General features: G+C 38.1%; 1 protein-coding gene across 2 annotated transcripts; it reads right to left on the bottom strand.

Moving 5' to 3' along the window:
• Nucleotides 1-62: 62 nt before the first annotated feature.
• On the bottom strand, nucleotides 63-20,074 carry LOC133072245 (salivary glue protein Sgs-4-like). Of its 2 annotated transcripts, XM_061165288.1 has the most exons (8): nucleotides 19,739-20,074; nucleotides 19,306-19,600; nucleotides 10,088-10,131; nucleotides 6,691-7,020; nucleotides 4,803-5,132; nucleotides 4,468-4,515; nucleotides 2,626-2,676; nucleotides 242-516 (listed from the first exon to the last, which is right to left on the bottom strand). In XM_061165288.1, the coding sequence occupies exons 1-8, from the start codon at nucleotides 19,776-19,778 to the stop codon at nucleotides 374-376; spliced, it is 1,281 nt and encodes a 426-aa protein (XP_061021271.1). In that variant the 5' UTR covers nucleotides 19,779-20,074; the 3' UTR covers nucleotides 242-373. The 2 variants fall into 2 exon arrangements, with proteins under 2 accessions (XP_061021269.1, XP_061021271.1); XM_061165286.1 differs by lacking the exons at nucleotides 19,306-19,600; nucleotides 19,739-20,074 and having other exon boundaries at nucleotides 63-410; nucleotides 10,088-10,181.
• Between the last annotated feature and the right edge of the window lie 1,516 nt (nucleotides 20,075-21,590).

Genomic DNA, 21,590 nt, shown 5'->3' on the forward strand with positions numbered 1-21,590 from the left:
CGCTGAATTTGATAGCTCACCTTGGTTAGATTTCATGAAATTAAAGTACACAGACAAAAGGGGACTTGTGATTCTTTTTCATTTATTGTGCATGTTATGAAAATCTGAGTACAGAATTCGAGCAGCAGAGCTGACTTCTCCAGGGTGTGTGACAGGGAGGGGCAGGGCCGTGGTCTGGGTGGAGGGGCGGGGGGAGGAGACAGGGAGCTGCCCATGGTGTGCCTCAGGAGTTGAAAGGACTTGGGGGCGGGACAATGATGACGTCACAGATAAATACACATCTGAACTGAGCTCACTCAAAACAGAAAGCAAGCAGAGAATTTCTGGGACTGGAGATGATGAAGGAACGTTGACCTCTCGGTAGCCCTCTTTGTCACGAGATCTTCCCATCACAGCAGATGCCTGTTCTCCTAAACACACGGGACGTGATGATGACAAAGTAGACTGTGCTTATGAGAAGGAGTAAGAGGTAGGTGTAATAGGCAGAGGTGTTTATGAGCTGCAGCTCCAGGGTACCTAGGAGCAGTCATTTTGGTTAGTTTCAAGTGTTCTTTTGAGAGGAGAGGACATATTCACGGAAGTGGTCACAACGATTTATTTCTGGTGATCTGCAAACAAGTGGCACCCCTGTACCGCCAAACCCAAAGAAAACAGATGCAACCACCACGAGCTCCACCACCATCAGAACAACTCGGAATCTAGTTGACAATTCAAGTCGATCAACACCCTCAACTAAATGCAACAGAACCTTTCAAAATATTAAAAAGCAAGGTTGTGTTTTTAAAGAATGAGTCCAAATGGGAGAAACATTTGTGATAAATAGCATTTTGCATTTTTTGTCCCATCATATCTCTGAGTAATAATAACAGAAGATGTTTGTTAACCCCTAACCAAATGCCAAACACTTATTCTGAGAGCTTTGCATGCAAAATTCTAATCTTATTTAAGGTTTCAAATAACCTATGAGGTTATCACTTTCAACCCCCTTTTACCAGTAAACTAAGGACAGAGAGAAATAATTTTCTTGGTGCCACACATTTAGAAAGAACCAGAAATCATATTTCAATCCCAGCAACCTGAATCTGAGCCAAGGTATTCTTAGCTGCTCTGTAGTCCTGCATCTGCATGTGCAATAAATATCCCAGACATCAAAGTTAAGCATAAATAGCAAGTTGAATTGCTGATGTGGAAGCATCTGAGCCATTACATGTTGTGCACCAATGTGATTCCTATGAAGGGGATAAACCAGGGAAATCTGGTTGTGACATAGTGAGGTGGGAGGAAGGTTTTAGTAAAGAGAACTTTGTACAAAATGGATGAGAGTGGTTAGTCCAAAATCCCCGAAACCTTAGGAGCTCATGCCTCAGTCACCTGTCTTTCTTAGATATCTAACCTCATGCCCTTGATGTTATAGGATAATTGCACTTAATCTTCTATGAAGTTTTGCAAGAAATACATGATGTCAAGAAGCAATTAACAATGATACTGGGCCTGACTTGCTACTAAATGGACCACAAGGCTGAGTTTCTTCCTGTATAAGTTTCCCTTTTCTATGCTTTACCTTCATGGGGTCAGAACTCGAGAATCACTAGCATGTGGTGTGGAAAGGATCTCAGGAGCGGACATGCTCATAACTCATGGCCCTGAGTCAGGTCAGGTGTTAGCTGAGTTCTGGGCCCCCTGACACACTGGGAATGGAGGAGGGATCGGCAGGACCATTGCCAGTGCTTCCAAATTCACTGAGAACCTTCGTGTAGGGAGAAGGGGCCACCAACTAGTACTGATCCTGCGCCAGCTAAATGGATACCCTTTGGAGACATTCCACATGGACAATCTTTGTAGTAACAGAGTTGGGTGCAATTGTTCCCTACTGACAGAAGAGGGCACTATTGCCTAGAAATAGAAGTAATGTACCCACGTTTGTGCAACTAATACTAAAAGAACTGGGGTTAACGTCCTGTCTGTGATAGTCAGAAATTCATGCACTTATCCCCTGCCCATGGGTCCACCCTGTCTCAGAGCCTCGGTTTTAGGTTTCTTGCTCTACATCTTAGAGATGGAATAGAGAACTAGAACTGAGTAAGTGTCCTCAGATCTAGCTGTGTTGCTTGCTACAAGGGATTTAAGTAATTTTGGCTCGTGGCCCTCATTGAAAAATTACAGGAAAATGTTGCACCACCTCATAGGAGTGTTATGATGAATAAACAAAATATGCACATAAGATACAGCACAACGCCTTGTCTATATCAAGGTCTCAGCAAGTGTCAGTTCATGTATTAGTTACCAGCAAGGGCTAAAACTTGAAAAAAGTCTAGAAGCAACTTGATATCAAGTTTCTCCAGTTATTACAAACAAAATCTACACAACTGAGTGAAGCCCACTGTTGAAATAATTTGGGAGCCTATCAGTGCATCCTCTCATTTAGAGTTATCTTACACCAAAACCAGCATTTAATGTGTTAAGATGACTCTTCAGGAATGATGGATTTACTTAAAATATGCAGTCTATTCTGCAATATCCAGACATTTTGTTTTTTCTACCTTAAACCAAGGAAGTTCAAAAGTTAAGTTTACCCAGAGGGAATAAAGTACTCTGACATGACACAAAGGCAAAGACAAAACTTACTGCTTTCACCTTCCAGACACGATTTTGTAGAATTAGTATCAGCAGTGACTTCTAGAAGGAAGGAGAGCAGGCATTAATCAAATGTATTGTCAATCATTCATATACATTATTAGACAGTGGCACATATGTGATTAACTATGTGTGTGTTAATATGCATGTGTATATAATAGAAGATCTGCTAACACAGACAGAAGAGATACTCTGATTAAATGTTTGAACACCATACTTTCAGGAATAATTGACTTTTTCTTAACATTAACCAAGGAAGTTCAGGAGGTAATTGATCAGGTAAAAATTCATGCTTTCTAAAATATATGTATTATACATATTATTTATATATATGTATACAATAACTTTTCTACTATGCTTAATAAAGGCTTGATAAGAACATTAAAAAAAACCAAGAAGAGATGGAGAAATTGGAAAACATAAACTAAATGAAATGGGAGCACTGAATATGAAATTTAAAAAGTGAAACAAACTAGATAAAAGAAAAGATCCTTATATAGTCCAGTTGTTTTTAAACATAGTTGCTTATTAGAAACATATCTGGAGCTCTGGCAAAAAAAAAAGCAATACCTGGGCATTTGTATTTTTCAAAAAATTCCAAGATAATTCTAATACGCATCTGGATTTTAAAAAGTGATTACAGATTTTTCTATTAAATGGTAGTTTTGGTGATATAGAATTCTACTATTTTCCTGTTGACCAGTCACAATACAACGGTATTAAATGAGTAATAGTTAATGTTAGTGTTAGTCACTCAGTTGCGTCTGACTCTTCACGACCCCATGGACTATAGCCTGCCAGCTTCCTCCGTCCATAGGATTTTCTGGGAAAGAACACTGGAGTGGGTTGCCATTTCATAATCACAATAGTGAAAGATGCTTATCACAACAAATAGCCAAACAAAAAATCAAAGATAATTACAACTGCAAGCCATAATGGGAACATGATTAACCTAACAATATAAAATAATTACATACAGTTTGGGGGGTCAAGCAGAGTGACATGGTAAATGGAGGTGCATACATGCACATGTGTTCATCTGCCCAGCCAATCTGAATTATGACATTTTGATTTCATTTGTTTGACTTAGTTTGAATAGAATGCTAGATTTCTAACTTAAAAAAATAGATATGCAACAAGAAACAAATGTTTACTATTTAGCACAAGGAGCTACAGTCACTATCTTGTAATAACCTATAACAGAAAATAATTTCAAACGTACTATATGTGTATAACTGAATGACAAAAAAAATTTTACCTTTAGAAGTTTGGTAATGTTTATCTTTTCGTCAGTTTTTCTAAATGGCCTATGGATATCTAACAACAATGTATGAGATACAAAATGTTAAATATATTTGTATAGGATATAAGATTAATATAAATAGAAATCTATTATATTTAAATTATTAATGACATCATTCAAGATACTCCCATCTTTATTTTTTCTGTGCTTGATAAAATATTCTCAGAGAAATGTTAATATGTCTCATTATGATGATGTGCTTTTTTCTTTTCCCTTGTATTTCTTCTGATTATTGCTTTAGGTATCTTTGTTTCTTTGTTGTTAGGTGTCTAACTGTTCATGATGTCTATTTTCTTTGTGAATTGTACCTTTTTTTGTATCATTTTAAAAAAATTTTACCTATTTTTTGAATTGCATCATTCAAAATAGTCATCTTTGTTACATTTATTTATTTTTTTTTCTTTTTTTTCTTCTTTTTTTTTGTTTCTTTGTTACATTTAAAAATAAATGACATTTTTTAGAAACGTAGTTGATCAGGAGGGGAAAAAGTGCTATAGGATGTCTTAAAGGCAAACATAAGCAAAACTTACCACTTTTATCTTTCAGACAAGCTTTTTTAGAACCAGTACCTGTAGCTTCTAAAAGCAAAGGAAGCAAGTATTAATCAATTGTCCACACCCATTATTTTACAGTGCATGCATATATATGTATAATATGGTGTCAGTGTATATATAATACATATATGTATATAATCTATTGACAGATGACAGTAGAGATGATCAGTAAAACTCTAACAATGATGAGCCCCACAATTTCAGATAATTGATCTTTTCCACTTTAAACCAGAGAAGTTCAAAAGATAAATAGATCAGGAAGAAAGAAAGACTAAAGCATGACATAAAGGCAAATCTGTACAAAAACTTACCACTTTCATCGGTCAAACAATCATCTGGAGGCTCAGTAGTAGGAGGCTCAGTAGTAGGGGGCTCAGTAGTAGGGGGCCCAGTAGTAGGGGGCTCAGTAGTAGGGGGCTCAGTAGTAGGAGGCTCAGTAGTAGGGGGCTCAGTAGTAGGGGGCTCAGTAGTAAGGGGCTCAGTAGTAGGGGGCTCAGTAGTAGGGGGCTCAGTAGTAGGAGGCTCAGTAGTAGGGGGCTCAGTAGTAGGGGGCTCAGTAGTAAGGGGCTCAGTAGTAGGGGGCTCAGTAGTAGGAGGCTCAGTAGTAGGAGGCTCAGTAGTAGGGACAACTGCGGAGACAACTACAAGAAATGAGAAAAAGTATTAGTGAATTATCTGTGCCCATTATTCGATTCTGTGAGCATGTTTCAGCAGTAAAGAATCCACCGGCAGTGCAGGAGTCACAGGAGACACAGCTTCAGTGCCTGGGTTGGGAAGATCCCCTGGAGGAGGGCACAGCAACCCACTCTGATATTCTTGCCTGGAGAATCCCATGGACAGAGAAGCCTGCTGGGCTACAGTCCAGGGGTTGCAAAGATTTGGACACGACTGAAGCAACTTTGCATGCATGCACATGTGTTTATACGTGTGTGTATATTGTAATGTATATGTATGTGCAATACATATATATATACATGTGTATATATACACATATAAAACCTGCTGACAGAGAGACAGTAATTAAAAACATGAGCCCTACAATTCCAAAAATAGTTGGTCTGATTCTATGTAATTCATAGTTTTAACTCATATATGATTTTCTACACATGAAAATGTTGAAGTTCATGAAGGCTACATTTTTCTTTCTACCATCACTGGAGGGTGTTACCCAAGGGCATCTTGTCTTTCTTCAGTATTCATAGCTCCTAGTGCTGTGTTTGCTACAAAGTAGGTGTTTGAGAAATACTTGTTGCAAAGACAAATCATCAGAAAATGTGGCTACTCTGCATGGTCAGCACTCACTGCCGAGGTGAAGAGTTGCTACCCAGTCTAATTCATCCAGTCCAAGAGTCCACCAAGGAAATCCCACATTTGAAAGTCTGGCTCAGGCAAACTTGCTGTCTAAGCAAAGGAAAGCAGCCACACCTTTCCAAATCATGCACATCCCCTGATTTTCTGCATTTGTGGTGTTTGTGGGCATAATGAAAACAGTTTTAATGAGGCTAGTAGCCAGAGAGTGACTATAACTTGCTTAAGTACTTTACATGTATTATCTTCTTTAATCCTCCAGTGACACTGAGTGGGTTGTATTTTGGAGGATTCCATGTTGCAAAGAGGAAATAAGGATCAGACAGAAAGTGACTGGCAGAGAGTTGTACCAGTGGTACCAGTGTTGGCAGAGCCAGCATTCAAAGGATCATCGTGGGAGATTAAGTGAGACAGGGCCTGTGGAAAGTACCTTGTAAAATAAGCCACGGAAATAAAGAGAAATTAACCTATAAACAATATAATTCCACTACTATAGACACTAAAAGCATCTTCTTTTCTAGATATCTTAATTATTCTTATCAATGACCTTTCTTTTTTTTATTATAAGAGCTCAACACTTCAGTGCAATTCCAGATATAGAAAGTTCCAGATATGGAAAAACAGGCCAAATCACATTTATAGTTCTGTGACTTGATAGAAACTGACATGAATAAAGTAAAAAAAAAAATAAAAAGACAGTCATACAAGTAGAAATTTTTTAAAAAAGATAATGGACTATTGGATGGAGGAAAACAAAGTAACAATGGTTGTTTTATTTATCCTTTTTCTCCTTGGATGTGTTCTTGTTCATACAGATTTGGTTCTGATAAGCCATTTTATGCCCTCAATGAGGTCTTTTTTCAGTAAGCTCTGAAAGAAGTAAGCACTTACCTTCTTTTATTGAAGGAAAAATAATCTCTTGATCAATTCCTCCTATATTTTTCATGTGTTTGACAACACATACATGTTGTTTATCCATAGAGTTTTTGGTCACGGTCAGCCAGCTCAACTTCATGTATGTGTCTTTGGTCTTCATGGTATTTCTCTGCTGGGATGGCAGAACTCTGTTGCTATTTTTTACTTTCCAAGAAACTGTAATAACATCAGGGAAAAATTTCTCCAGGAGACAAAGATATGTTCCAGCATTATCATGGTTGATTTCAGCAATTGAAGGAAGAAAAATAGTGGGCTTGGGGGAAGTGTCTGCAGCAAGGTTTCTCTCTGTAAGGGAATATGGAATAGTAATTAAGAAGAATGGTTAAAGAAACACCAACATGCTGTGGCTTGGAAAAACCTAGTGAGTAGTAAAATAACAAGAGGCTACTGCTCACTGTGGCCTTTCATCCAGGTGCTTAGTACTGTTTTATTTTCAATGGCAAGAGAAGTTCAAGTCTTCACGGAACTTGCCCAAAGTCACAGCTGTTAAGTAGCAGAACTGGATTATACCTTGACCTTCATTTGTTCTCCATATGCAGAGATGGGGTGCATCTTGTGTGCGTGCCAAGTCGCTTCAGTCAGGTCCGACTTTTTATGACCTAATGACTATAGCCTGCCTGTCTCCTCTGTCCATGGGATTATGACTTTTAAATATCCCATATAAATACCCCACATCAAGACTTCCAATATTCATGAACATGTTTACTGTTGAATCCATGCCTCCTACAGCAGAAATGAGGAGTCCCAATCACTGGACTGCCAGGGAAGTCCCCAATTAATTTTTTAAAAAATCTCTTTTGTTCTATAATACTGGAGCCTGTTTTGAAGTGGATGGGTAGGTGGCGGGAATAGGGATGGTGGGGGCAACTGGGTAACTGATGGTTTCTGTACTGGTACAATTTTTGCTGGCTTCTATCCTACTTCCCTTTCCCATCCTGTGTTTTGCAATTTGTGCTCTCTTTGTTCAAATAACACATTCTCATATTCTGCAGCTCTGTGGAATCTCAGTCTTCATTTAACTGATTCTGAAATGAACCATAAAAATAAATACCCAGAGAAAATTTATCAGTTTTACAAAATAATATAGTTACTTTTGAGAATGGGAATCAACACCCATGTGTACTTGACATGTATACTATGAAGTTGAACTTTGAGCTCCAGATGTGGATCCCATGGCCAATTCTGAAGTGATGAGATTCTCTTTATTTCTAATTTCATATAACCTCTCCATTTTATACCTGAACCACTCCAGATTTTGGAGTAGAGCAGCATGTTATTTACAGTGCCTTGATTGTATAACAGTATTTCCAAAACTTCTATTAAAAATGTATTATTAATCACAAACTCCTAATTTGGGATTAGCAGATACACACTACTGTATATAAAACAGATAAACAATAAGAACCTACTATGTAGAACAGAGAGGTATGTTAAATATCTTGTAATAATCTTTAATGGAAGAGAACCTGAAAAATAATACGCACACACAAAAAACTGAATCACTTTGGTGTATACCTGAAACTTACCCAACATTGTGAACTAACTATACTTTCATGTAAAAAAATGTATTTTCAGAAAGGCTCTTATACTAAACTTATCAAGTAATCTACTTAGAATTTTCCTAAATTCATAAAATGCTCACCAAAAGCACATTTTATTTTGGAGTTTCAACTGAAGTTTCAGCTTGAGTAATAATACACAAGATTCTGGCTCTCGGCGTTTTCCCTATAATTTGAATTTGCCCCCTAAGGCTGCTGAACTGCTTTACTGCCACTATTTTCCTTTTTTCACCAGCTGCATAAAGTATATTTCCTGACAAGGGATCGAACCTGCGCCACCTGCATTGGAAGGTGGTCTTAATCATTGGACCACTGGGAAAGTCCTTCATGAGGAAATACCTTAAGAAGGGAGAAACTGGACTTCTCATCTGAGAAGGAAAGAAAATTCTTGAGAACGTCTGCCTGTGCAGCAAAGTTCCAGGTTTTTCTGCTAAATCAGTAAGCAGACAGTGTTGATTTTTCACTCATGCTGTAAATGAAGTTGGGTTGTAATGTGCTATTTTAATTTTATACATCTTGCTTTTAGTACAAGTAGTATTTTATACATTATAAAAGCAAGACACTGTGTATTTCTCCAACCATATAGTTTGTTGATAGTGATTTAGGTCTTCCCTCTTTTTTCCCTCTCATTTTTCTTTTATAAACTAAATAATTGGGGCTCTTTCATACTTAAATAAGAATTTTTAATTCATGAGATTTCTATCTATATTTAACTGACTTAACTTCTTGATCATTTTCTTTATAAATTAAAACTTTTTTCTGATAAGTATGAGCATGAAGCCCAAGCTTACTGGTTATATGTTTTAGAGCCAATAAATGTTGTTGTTAGAAATGACATCAATTAAATTAAAGGATTAAGATTTAAAGCACATAGAACGGCAGGACATATAAAAAATAAACATATTTTAATCTCATTTTTTTCTTTCCATGTAAACCAAAGTCTGGTAAAGAGAGACAGCTACCTTCCAATTCTATTTTATGTGTGTGAGGGAACCATAAGATAGCTTTCCATTTGAGGAGTTAACAGTACAGCTGCATCCTCCGAAGAATTTCAATTCATCAATAATTTGGCTGCCAACACTCTCCCTCTTGGGTGCAATTTTCCCTTTACATTTGAATAAACACCAATCCAATATGTATGACGTGTTAGCCAACAAAACATATGGTGCGGAGTCATGTCCAATTCTTTGTGACCCCATGGAGTGTAGCCCACCTGGCTCCTCTGTCCACGGGCTTATCCAGAAACAAATACCGATGCATTAGACAATGTGCTAAATAGTTCCTCACACTATCTCATTTAATTCTCATACAACCCCTGCTGGATAATACTGTTATACTATCTTACAGATTAGGAGACTGAGTCCAGAGAATAACTTCCATGTTCACATATGCAGTTAGTGGTGGATCGGAAGTTCTAGGTCAGCCTGACTCCAAAGCCCACTTTCTTTGGAAACACCCCCTTCAGCATCAGAAAAGGAGACATGTTAACTCATAAAACTTACCTGTAATGACGAACTTCAACCCCGGGCCAAATACTTTCATGATAATTATGTACATTATACATGAGCCCTTTATAGAAGTCCACACAGACACGAAGCCAAATTCTATTACAATATTTGTACAATGTTGTCTATGCTTTCCTTTACAATGTGAATTTGTTGTAAAATCTCTCCTAAATCTCTACATTTAATTCGCATTCACATTCCCATTTTTGCTAAATATTATTCCTATTTAATTGTTTTTTACCTTCCCTCTATTACCTTGAAAAAAAATTATATTCTTCTGATACCTACCTGTGACAATGAGTTTTGCTCCAACATTGAAGTTTTTTATGTAACTACTCCACAGTGATTCAAGTCGTATCAAAAACATTAGACTAATTGGCTTCTCTGATTTCTTCAAATTCTAGTAGAACTATGATGACTTAGAATTCCAGACACTAAGATTCTGGTCCTAGTTCATTTTGCTCCTAACAAGCTCTGTGGTTGAGCAAATAAAGTAAACTAATGCCTTGGGTACCTTATTTGTTTTAAAATGACGGTGCTACTGTTAAGTCAAGTGAACATCCTTATTAGTGTTTTGGTGAGCTTAAAATGAAACAAGATCTGAAAAGTCATTTGAATAAAAATTATATAGAGGTAAGAGATTATAAACATTACTATGTTATTGTTGACATTATTATTAGCATTTTTATTTGTGAAAATTGTGTGGTCCAATATGACATTTTAATATCATGGGAGCAAATCTTGCCTATCTGATGGGAATTCAGTATCTGGGGTTTACAAATAGATCCATAGCAATTGATGACTTGTTTGCATTCCTCTGTGTTTTGACATGTCTGGGATTCTCCAAGCCCGTATCACAGCTCTTCACACACCCAGATAATAGGCAGTCATTTATTTTGTCGTATTTGCTGCATTTCCAGGGTGAACAAAATCAAAGGGAACATTGTCTAAAGTCTAATGTATACAGCCAGTATATGGAACTTCACTTCTGTTGTCCACAACAAATGGCTTTTCCCCAACAATAGCACAATCTATGGGCATCTCAAGATTTTACCAGAAATTTCAGCTTCAAATTGACTTCTATCCAGTTCATGCCCAAAGTTCAGCTTGCAGCTCCAGGTATGGGCCTTAGGACAAATGACCACAAAAATGGCAGGATGCCTGGCACTCAAATCCTCCGTTGTTAAGTTGGATCGCTTCACTGCCTGCCTCATCTTATCAGCTGAGGGTCACCATTCATGAATGACATTACATTTTGGTGCCGGTCGCATTGATGCATTGGGAGTATAAGCATATTTGTTTGAAGACCATTTCTTCCATTTTGTAAACTGGATATTGAAGGCAATGTCCCCTTTTTACTTCATTTTCCCACTAAAGACTCCCACATTGAAGTTCTTCTTTCTAATTTTGTGGTGGGAAAACATACTTGAAAATTTGGTGTGCTATTTTAGTCAGTTAATATGGGGTATCTATTCCACTAAATTTTTTCTTGCTTTCTTATTTCTTGTTTTTAATTCACTTCTTTTGGATTGAGACAGAACTGACACATATTCTGAATGTTTAATAAATGCACATTCATGTGACTTACATGATCTTTCAGAGGGAAAGAGATGTCGTTTCAGTGCTATGATTAAAAAGCAAGAGCATTGTTTTCACATGTGAGTAGCAATACAAAGTATGAGCTATTACTAATAGTTACAGAATCCAGGTCAGGCTACAGAAGGGTAAATATTCAGGATATAAAAACATGACTTGATGTTTCAAATATCACATAATAATCCAGTCCTCTTACTTTGACAAATCTCTACTGGTTCCCAAACTTTGCCACAGTAGCTAGTCATGTGACTTTAGGCAAGTAACTAAACTTCTCTAAACCTCAGTTTCTTTATCTATAAAATGGGAATGAAAGGATTACTGGTGAGGAAAGTATAAGGCATTGAAACTCCATATCATGGTGTCTATCCTTCAGTAAATATTAACTATTAAAATTCTCTTTAATGGCATGGTTTGAGGCCATTTTATCAAAATCTTCCACCAAACAAAAGGTATGCTTTTTATAAGCAATAACTATTACACCAAGCTCAACAATCCAAGATGTCCTACTTCTGCAGCCATGGCCCATAGAAGACAGGTCTCAATTAAACCAAAATCTAGAATGCTTCCACTAGAATAGAAGTTGTTTGGTGTTGAGACTCGTTCTGTGTCTTGTTCACCCTTCTGTCTGCAGCTCCCAGCACAGAAACTGTCCTCAATAAATATTTGCTGAGAGAATGAAAGAGCAAAGGAGAATGCCCAGCCATGAAGACACTTTCGTGAACTTTGGAGCTGAAATGGCTCATTGAGCTCACAAACTGGTCCGTGTCCAGACAATTTCACAAGAGATGAGATACTTTGCATTTCAGATAATCTCAGCCTCCCTCTAAGAGGCTAGAGTAATAAGAAGTGAGATTTATCAATGTTGTGTAATCATTTACTGAAAGAATTTTCTTCCACTGCTCTTAGGGATGAGATGAAAATCAGTAATACTGGTTTTGCAGGGGATTCAGGAGCACAGTATTTTATCTCAAAATATAGAGAAGAGATAGTAAGAAAAGTGTTTCTCACTTAATAGACTGCTTAAAAGAAAAGGAACTCGAACTAATAACTTATACCAATGTGATGATATAATATGCTATTTATGTTAGAATATAGAAAGATAAATGAAGCAATAAGACAGACATGGTCTTCAGAATACTGTACTATCTAGCCTGAGTCTATTTTGTGTATGTTTCCTAGAACACAAATTTCAACTGCTTACAAGCAGGGACAAGAATAAACAGAATAAACTAAACAGTGGTTTAGTTTCCATATAGAGTGACCAATAGCTGTAAAACTACTATTTAGATGCTGAGACCAGGAATGTGGCAGCCAGATTAGGGAGACCCCAAGTTGTTTCTACAAAGCATCTAACAGTATTTTATGACTACAGTAAAAATAGAAAAATGATACTTACCAGGAGGAGTTACTATGATGATAGCTCCTTCTCCAAATATCTTCTTCCAGCCTGAGCTGTCACAATGGTAAAAGCTCCTACAATAATCCAGCCTTCTTTTACCTTTATAAAGTGACTAGAAGTCAAAAAACCTCATACTGGCAGTTTGATCTTCTGAATTCTTTTGGAAGTCCTTGGATATAAGTTTCACAGCATCCAATGTTTTATACGTTTTCCTCAGATTTGTTGTTATTATTTAGTCGCTAGGATGTGTCCGACTCCTTTGCAACCCCTTGGACTGTAGCCAGCCATGAGATTTCCCAGGGAAGAATAGTGGAGTGGATTGCCATTTCCTTCTCCAGGGAATCTTCCCGACTCAGGGATCCACTGGGGAAGCCACTTTCCTCAGATAAATGGACTCAAATATCTGCTTCCCAAGGAGTAGTAATCACAGAAAACGCTGATAAAAAATGATAAGTATAAAAACAGGAAAAGACCACATCACTGGCACCAACTGGTTAACCACCTGATTTTCTAAATTTCTAGGAATGGTATTCAAAGAATCAAGACTCTTTTTTATTTCCAGGTGTTTAGTTCTGTTGAAACTGCTCAGAGTTTGCATTGATTGAAAGGCCATTCTCTTCTCACAAACACCAGGGCTGTTCAGCGATGTGGGAATGTATTGCTAAAAGGAGGAATACCTTCAGTAACTACAAATGCAAATATCCCATCAGCCATCACACGTGTACTTGAGAAATGTGAACAAAGCTCTCCATTCATTGGGCAACACAATTCTTTACCAAGGTAAAGGGAAATGAGAAAATAAGTCCTGTGATGACTTATTTAATATTATTTTTCCTAGGATAAAGGAAGAAATTTTCAGAATTCTCTCTCCATTGAAATCATACTTTCTTTAAACTAAAACTTGAAAACAATATCCATTTCTCTGATAGTCAAAAGAAGTTTCTTGGTGGATATTCTGTAATTTCAAGCCACTCATCTTGGGGCAGGGGGAAAGAAATTGCCAGAAGCAGCTGAGTACTCCTCTGAGCACAGATGAGATGTCCATCTGCCAGGACCAGACAGGACAGGCTCTTACTATCCCCATGTCTACTCCAGATGCACTTGTTCATGGTCTAAGTCCCGTGAGCAATCAGTTCCTCTGCCCCAAGGATGAAAGGAAGAGGAGGTCATGTTGGGCAACTGTCCATTCACAGGAGCTCAGCTCACAGTTCCAACACAATGGGAGGGGATGAGAGATTCAGATGCCAATTATATTTAGATAGTTTTTCTTTTTTTTTTTTAAATTGAGAGTTAATGGGAATTTCCTGGCAGTACAGTGGTTAGGACTCTGCACTTTTACTGCTTTTACTGGGCTCAATCTCTGGTTGGGGAAATAAGATCTCATGATCCACAGAATGTCCACACAAAAAAATGGAGAATTCTAAGTTGTTAGTACTTGGGGCTGTCATATACCCTTTGCCACTATTGTAGCCATGAATGATGTCCCCTCAGTTCCTTTCTGAAAACTTGTCCTCTGATTTTCCTTATTCCAAGATCATGAGCAGAATTATCGGGAGCTTTAGGAATTGTCTGTTTTTCAAAATGCGTGAAAGATTTAAGCAATAAAATGCAAAAGAGTAACTAAGAAGTTATGCAATTATTAAGTTTTATTAAATATAAGAACAATAAGAAGAAAGAATATAAGGTTTTACTAAAGGGCATAAAATTAAACCTGCATAAATGGAGAGATATATCATATTCATGAAAGAAAAGCTCAATGTCATAAACATGCAAACTCTTCTTAAAATCATGTGTATAAATAGACTAATTCCAATGAGACTTAAGGTAACATTTTATTTTTTTGTTCCTTGTTGTAAAGATTGGGGGTGAGCTAGTTATATTTACTTTAAATTGATATAAAGAGTAAGTATGAAATAATTTAAAAAATTTTATTAAAAATAATGATTTTTAATAACTAATTTGGCATGGCAGCTCTTAACCCTTATTGCAAAGTTACTGATGTAACATGATAATTGAGTAAGAATACTGAAACATGAATAAAACATGAATCCTCCAAGCATATATTAATATAAAAATATAATTAAGGCATTTTTAATTGTGGGGAAATGATAGATTGTCTTAAAATTAGTTATGAACTATTAATTGTATGTTGGAAGAAAAAATAGCTCTTTATCAAACACTATAAAAGTTAGGTTTGTATTAAAAGGCATCTAAAAGTGTGAGTTATAAAGAACAATGAATGAAAGTCACTCAGTCGGGTCCGACTCTTGCGACCCCGTGGACTATAGCACACGAGGTTCCTCTGTCCATGGGATTCTCCAGGCAAGAATACTGGAGTGGGTTGCCATTTCCTTCTCCAGGGGATCCTCCTGACCCAGGAATCAAACCTGAGTCTCCTGCATTGCAGGAAGATTCTTTACTGACTAAGCTATGAGTAGGAGACTAACTGGGTCCATGGGCAGAAAAGCTTGGAATGTGAAGAGGACAGGAGACAACTTTATTTAATGTTTAATTTTTAAGATGGAGAAATTTGGAGAATTTTTTCTCTCTTTTTTAAGTTGAAGTGTAGTTGATTTACAGTTTGTGCCAATCTCTGCTGTATAGCAAAGTGACTCGGTTTTACACATAAATGCGTTCTTTTTTTTTTCAACAGTGTTTTCCATTATGATTCATCCCAGGATATTAGATGTAGTTCCTTGTGCAATACAGTAGGATCTTGTTGTTTATCCATTCTAAGTGTAATAGTTTACATCTACCAACTCCAAATTCCTAGTTCATCCCTCTTCTCCTCTTCCCCCTGTCGGCAACCTCAAGTCTGATCTCTATGTCTATGAGTCTGTTTCTGTTTCATAGATTTATTTGTGTCATATTTTAGATTCCACATATAAGTAATATCATATGGTATTTGTCTTTCTTTTTCTGACTTACTTCACTCAATATGATAATCTCTAGTTGTATCCATGTTGCTGCAAATAGCAGTGTTTTTTTCTTTTTATGGCTAAGTAATATTCCATTATAAATACATACCACTTCTTCCTTTTCCATTCATCTGTCAATGGATATTTAGGCTGTTTCCATGTTCTGGTTGTTGTGAACAGTGCTTCTATGAATATAGGGGTGCATGTACCTATTCGAATGACTGTTTTGTCCTGGTATATGCCCTGGAGTGGGGTTGCTAGGTCGTACGGTAATTCTATTTTTGATTTTCTGAGAAACCTCCATACTGTTTTTCATAGTGGTTGCACCACTTTACATTCCCACTGACAGTGTATTAAGATTCCCTTTTCTTCACACCCTTCCAGCATTTGTTATTTGTAGACATTTTAATGATAGCCATTCTGACTGGTATGAAGTTGCACCTTGTCGTAGATTTGATTTGCATTTCTCTAATAATTAGTGATGTTGGGCATCTTTTCATGTGCCTACTGGCCATCTGTATGTCTTCTTTGGGGAAATGTCTATTAAAGTATTCAACTCACTTTGCCTCTGGGTTGTATGTTTTTTGTTATTGTTGTGTGATCTTTCACATAGTTTGGAAATTAAGCCCTTGTCATGACATCATTTGTAAATAGTTTCTCTAATTCTATTGGTTGTCTTTTATTTTTTTTATGGTTTATTTTGACATGAAAAAGCTTGTAAGTTTGTCTAGGTCCCATTTGTTTATTTTTGTTTTTATTTCTATTGCCTTTGTAGACTGACCTAAGAAAATATTGGTATGAGTTATGTCAGAGATTGTTTTGCCTATGCTCTCTTCTAGGACAGTTATGGTGTCATGTTTTATGTTTAAATCTTTAAGCCACTATGAGTTTATTTTTGTGTGTGGTGTGAGAGTGTGTTCTGACTTCATTGGTTTATGTGCAGCTGTCTAACTTTCCCAGCACCACTTGCTGAAGAGATTTCCCCCCCCCCCCCCCCCGTTTTTATATTCTTGCTGGAGAACCTGTACTTTTTACAACATTTCTAGGAATGTATCCATTTCTTCTAGACAGTCTATTTTCTTGCCAGGTACTGAGTAATTATTTGTAGTAATGAGTTATTGCCGTTTATATTTTGGTGGTATCAGCTGTTAACTTCTTCTAATTTCATGTCTAATTTTGTATCTTTGAGTTCTCTCTCTCTCTTCTTTTTTCCTGATGAGTTTGGCTAAAGGTTTACCATTTGTTTGTATTTTCAAATAACCAGCTCTTAGTGTATTGATCTCTCCCTTGATGATTTTAGTCTATTTTACTTTGCTCTGATTTTTATTCTCTTTCATTTACCCTTGGTTTTATTTGTTCTTTTTTCCAATTCTTTTAGGTGTAAGATTAGGTTGTTTGCTTAAGGTTTTTCTTGTCTCTTGAGGCAGGCTTGTATCACTATAAACTTCTCTCTTAGAACAGCTTTTGCTGTAAACCTCAGATTTTTTATGGTGTTTTCCTGTTTTCATTGTCTTCAAGTATTTTTGCTTTCCTCTGATTTCTTCAGTCACACACGGGTTGCATATAGCATACTGCTTATCCTACACATGCTTTTTTTTCTTGTACATACACGGTGTCTCTACCTCTAGCTGTGTCCTTAGAGAAACTGACCTGTATAAGCAGAGACAGAGAATGGAAACTGAGGGAGAGATCATAAGGGTTCTGTGAGTACATGGAAAAGTAGTTATCACAAAATGCAAAGAAAAGCAGTGATATAATAATGCATTAGTCAGTAATTGGGGGAGAAATTGGATCTACACATTCATATTGCTACCTTATGCCCATACACAAAAATTCAAATTAAAGTGGATCAAGGAATCAAATGTGCAGAACAAAGTCTTAACACCATTGGAAAAGTATAAATGAAGATATATTTATGCTTCAGGCTTTCCTAAAGCTGCAAATAGTTATAGTATGTGGTTGCTGATACAGTAGAGCAAGCTAAAGGCAGTGCATTTACTGTCCAATTCCTTGCTGTCTGCAGTCACAGAACTAAGAAGCTTTGACTTGTGGTGTGAGGCTGTTTTTTTTTTTTTTTTGATTGAGAGATTCTGATGGAGAAATGTGATGACCTGAAGAGCAGCAGCACCCGTTATGCAACAAGACTGATGGGGCTTTGGGGTTGGGGATAAGACCATGAATACTGTTCTAGTAGGCATTCCTGTGGTGGTGCAGCAAGACTTACAAATCAATCTGAAGAAGAATCAGCAGGAGCCTAACAAAAAATGCACATTTTCAGCCTTCATTCCATGATTCTGATTCACTGTGTTGAGTGCCACCCAGAACAAGCACTTTTATTCCAATTCAGGCGCTTCTGATGCAGGTGGTGCATGGACCACAGTTTGAGAAACACTGTTCTAGAAGCTCAGACACTGGTACAAATTTGGAGGAACCAGTACACAGAAGACCATATACACGTCAGCTAGCATTTCTGTATTTCAATATTAATTTTGCTTCCTGAAACCTAGCCCAATAAGGCATCCACAATCCTCGGCTATATGACTTTTCAATTAAAATATATACCATTCATTGATTTGTCCACCTGAAGTGTTCTTTAATTTTAATTTTTGAGAAAATTATGATCTGATAAGTCTCATTCTAGTTTGGCACTTGGCCTTGTTAATGGTAGGGAGTGGAGGTAGAAAGCAGCTTTGGCTTTACTTGTTTAAGACAGTTCTGGCTGTGGGCTGAACTTCAACAGAGGGTATAAGTAGAATACAACAATGGGGCTTCCCTCGTAGCTCAGTTGGTAAAGAATCTACCTGCAATGATGCAGGAAACCTGAGTTCAATTCCTGGCTCTGGAAGATTCCCTGGAGAAGGAAATGGCAACCCACTCCAATATTCTTGCCTGGAGAATTCTTGCTGTGGACAGAGGAGCCTGGCAAGCTACAGTCCAAGGGGTCTCAAGAGTTGGACACGACTTAGCGACTAAACCACCAACCACCACCACCTAAAACAATCACTTTTCCCCCTACACTTTCACTAGGTCAACCATGCCCTAGCTGATTATGTAAGAGAAATATAAGTTTGTCCAAAAGATAAGTTGGATAACAGCTTGAGGTTCAAGAAGTCCGAGTTTTCATTCCATTATTTCTCATTCTTCACACTCCTGGATAATAAAGATGCCCGTTCCCAGCCATTTTCTCTGGAAAATCATCAGGTGAATGGTTCAGTATTATCTAGCCTTTCCATTTTCCTCTCCTAAATATCTCCCCTAACAGATAATCCTAGGTTCTCTGTCTTTCCTAAATAGAAAATAATATAAACTCTACCAGCTTCTGGGAGAGCTGAGAATATGCTGCCTGCCAGACTGCTTGCCTACAGACTGGAGATGGAGGTCTGTTTTTAGGAAAAACTATGGCTATTGTGGGGAGGGAGAAGGTGGCCGTGGAATATAAAGTTTGATTCATGGGCATTGCATTCAGAGTTTTTCTTTGTTCAGAGTAAAAAGAAATTGGGGAGGAAGTGAAGAAGCTGCTGATATCAGGGCTGTGATTCGCAGCCACAAGCAAAATTTCCAGTGCAGGGTACAGGAAGTCTGAACCAACGTGCTTATTCCAGATGACACAGTAGTATATGCCAGAATCACTTTCTTTCAGATTTAGGATTGCAAATGCATAGCGCCTTTCTGTGCGCTTATAAACATGGTATTTTTCTCCACTGATTCCAGATTCAAGCACAGGCTTTGAGTTGTAGCTGTCGAAGTAGAGAAGGCGTCGGGGGGCCGTCCCCTCCTCATGTTTGTACAAGTGGATATAGGTGGCCCCTTGTGTAAGATCACAGGTGAACGAAGCAGTCTCCCCAGTCCCACTAGTGATTAACTTGAAGTTGGAAGATACCTGCATGACTGCAATGGGAAAAGCAACAAAAAATAATGAGGAAGAGGAAGCACCAATTTCTTAGTACAACCCTCTCCCCACCTCCCCCGACCTCTTGCCACAAAAAAACAGAAAAAATTCCAGGAGCATCCAGGCAACACACTTACCGGGAGCCAGGACAACCAGAAGCAGCGCTGTGGCCCGCATCCTGCCCGGTCAGTGAGCTAGACTGGGATTCCGAGCAGAAGTGACAGGCAGAGAAGTCAGGGAGGATCTCTCTTAAAGACCACCAGGCTGATCCCAGGCTGATCCTCCTCCCCTCCTCCTGGGGAGGAGCCCGCCTTGTGCACTGTTGGTGGGGATGTAAATTGGTGTAATCGCTATGAAAAATGGTATGGAAGTTTCCCCAAGAAGTTAAAAATGAAACTACCACATGATCCAACAATTCTACTTCTGAGTGTTAATCCATAGAAAACAAAAACACTAAGAGATACCTGCACCCCTATGTTCACTGTTTAGAACAGCCAAGCACGGAAGCAACCTAAGTGCCCGTCAACAGAAGAACAAAGTACCTGTGGTGCATACACACACACACACACACACACACACACACACACACACATATGCATATAATACCATTATGTGCCCCTAATTATGTCATTGGTTTAGACAGCTCTCCCAATGGCTTTACAGCTCTGCCTCTGGACCAGTTCTTTCTCTACCATCCTGTTTCTCTACCTCCCTCTGTCCATCTCTCTGCACAGATCTTCTCTATTTCCTATCACTACCCCACCCTTGTACGCTCTCTTTCTTTCCAGCTCTGACTTTCTTCCCTCTCTTTCTCTTCATCTCTCCTCTGTTTTACAGTTTCCTTCCTCATCTCTATTTCTGTCACTTTCTGTCTCTCTTCTTGCCTATCTCTACCACCTGTCTTTCCTTTTCTATTTCTCTATTTATATTTCTTATTGATTTGACTTCTCTCTCCCTCCCTCTCCATTTTCTCTCATGATCATCCTAACTACTTTAAATTTTCTGTTATTCCCACATTTCTAAATAAAGATGACTTAGTTCGTTGTTTGTTGTAGCCAGAATGTCTCCACGTCAGGCATGATTTAATTACAAACCCTAATTTCTGAGGGCGGCAAGGGCAGCAGTCCCGGGAGGTGGCACTGTCCTTGTCTCCACTTACACCCTACACGGAGGCAGAGAGACTGAGGGTGGGTGACTGGTCCAGGGTCCCACAGCTGGCGGGGGCAGAGCCGGGACTCAGGCGCCCCATCTGTACCGGCATCCACTCTGGTCCACACAGGATGGTCTTCTCTCGAGTGTGTTGGAGCTTCTGAGATGACAGGCGTGGTCCAGTCACAGCGGTCGGGCTCCACGTGCCTCCGGTTTGGGGCACGTTGTTCAGTCCCTTCAAATCACCAAAGGAAACATTTCAACCTCTCCAATATGAGCAAGTAAACAGTCAGTTGTAAAAGCCGTAACTCTGCTTAATTATTTAACCACAGAAGGGAAAGAGTAGATCTTAAAACTTCATCTTATAGGAAAAAAAGATTCTGTGTCTACATTCAGTGAGGGATGTTGACTTAGTGTGGTGACCATTTCAAAATATGTACAAATATTGAATCGTTGTGTTGTGTAACTGAGCCTAATGTAATATTTCATGCCAATTTTATTTTTAAAAATACATTTTTTTTTAAAAGAAAGGAAAAGTAGTGGACTGAATGGAGTAGTTGGGGGCCCTGCTATAGGGACAGACAGGATGGCAGAGGCAGCCATAGTCTTGGCAAACAGAGGCCTTGCCTGTATCAGTGTTTCCAACACGCTTCGTCCTCTTTTCCACAGCAGTGTTCAGACATAAAGCAAAAATGTGGGTGTGTGAATAGTAGATCCTTTTCTAAAATATTTTATAATAAACTCTTGAGTGACCTCAACCATGGTCTCTTCAGTGTCACCGCTCATGTTTATCACATAAGCTCATGTTTGGTACATAAGCTTTGTTATAAAAACAGAGTA

This window comes from Dama dama, chromosome 18, assembly GCF_033118175.1.
Source record: "Dama dama isolate Ldn47 chromosome 18, ASM3311817v1, whole genome shotgun sequence".
In the NCBI taxonomy this organism is placed as follows: Eukaryota; Metazoa; Chordata; class Mammalia; order Artiodactyla; family Cervidae; genus Dama; species Dama dama.

Bases quoted from the DNA above. Each gene is read 5' to 3' on its own strand.
- LOC133072245 (XM_061165288.1), bottom strand. From the start codon at position 19,778: ATGCGGGCCACAGCGCTGCTTCTGGTTGTCCTGGCTCCCG. The intron at 19,601-19,738 runs GTAAGTGTGTTG...TTCCCATTGCAG, and splicing joins TCTGGTTGTCCTGGCTCCCG to TCATGCAGGTATCTTCCAAC. The intron at 2,677-4,467 runs GTAAGTTTTGCT...CCTTCCTTCTAG, and splicing joins TTGTCTGAAAGATAAAAGTG to AAGTCACTGCTGATACTAAT.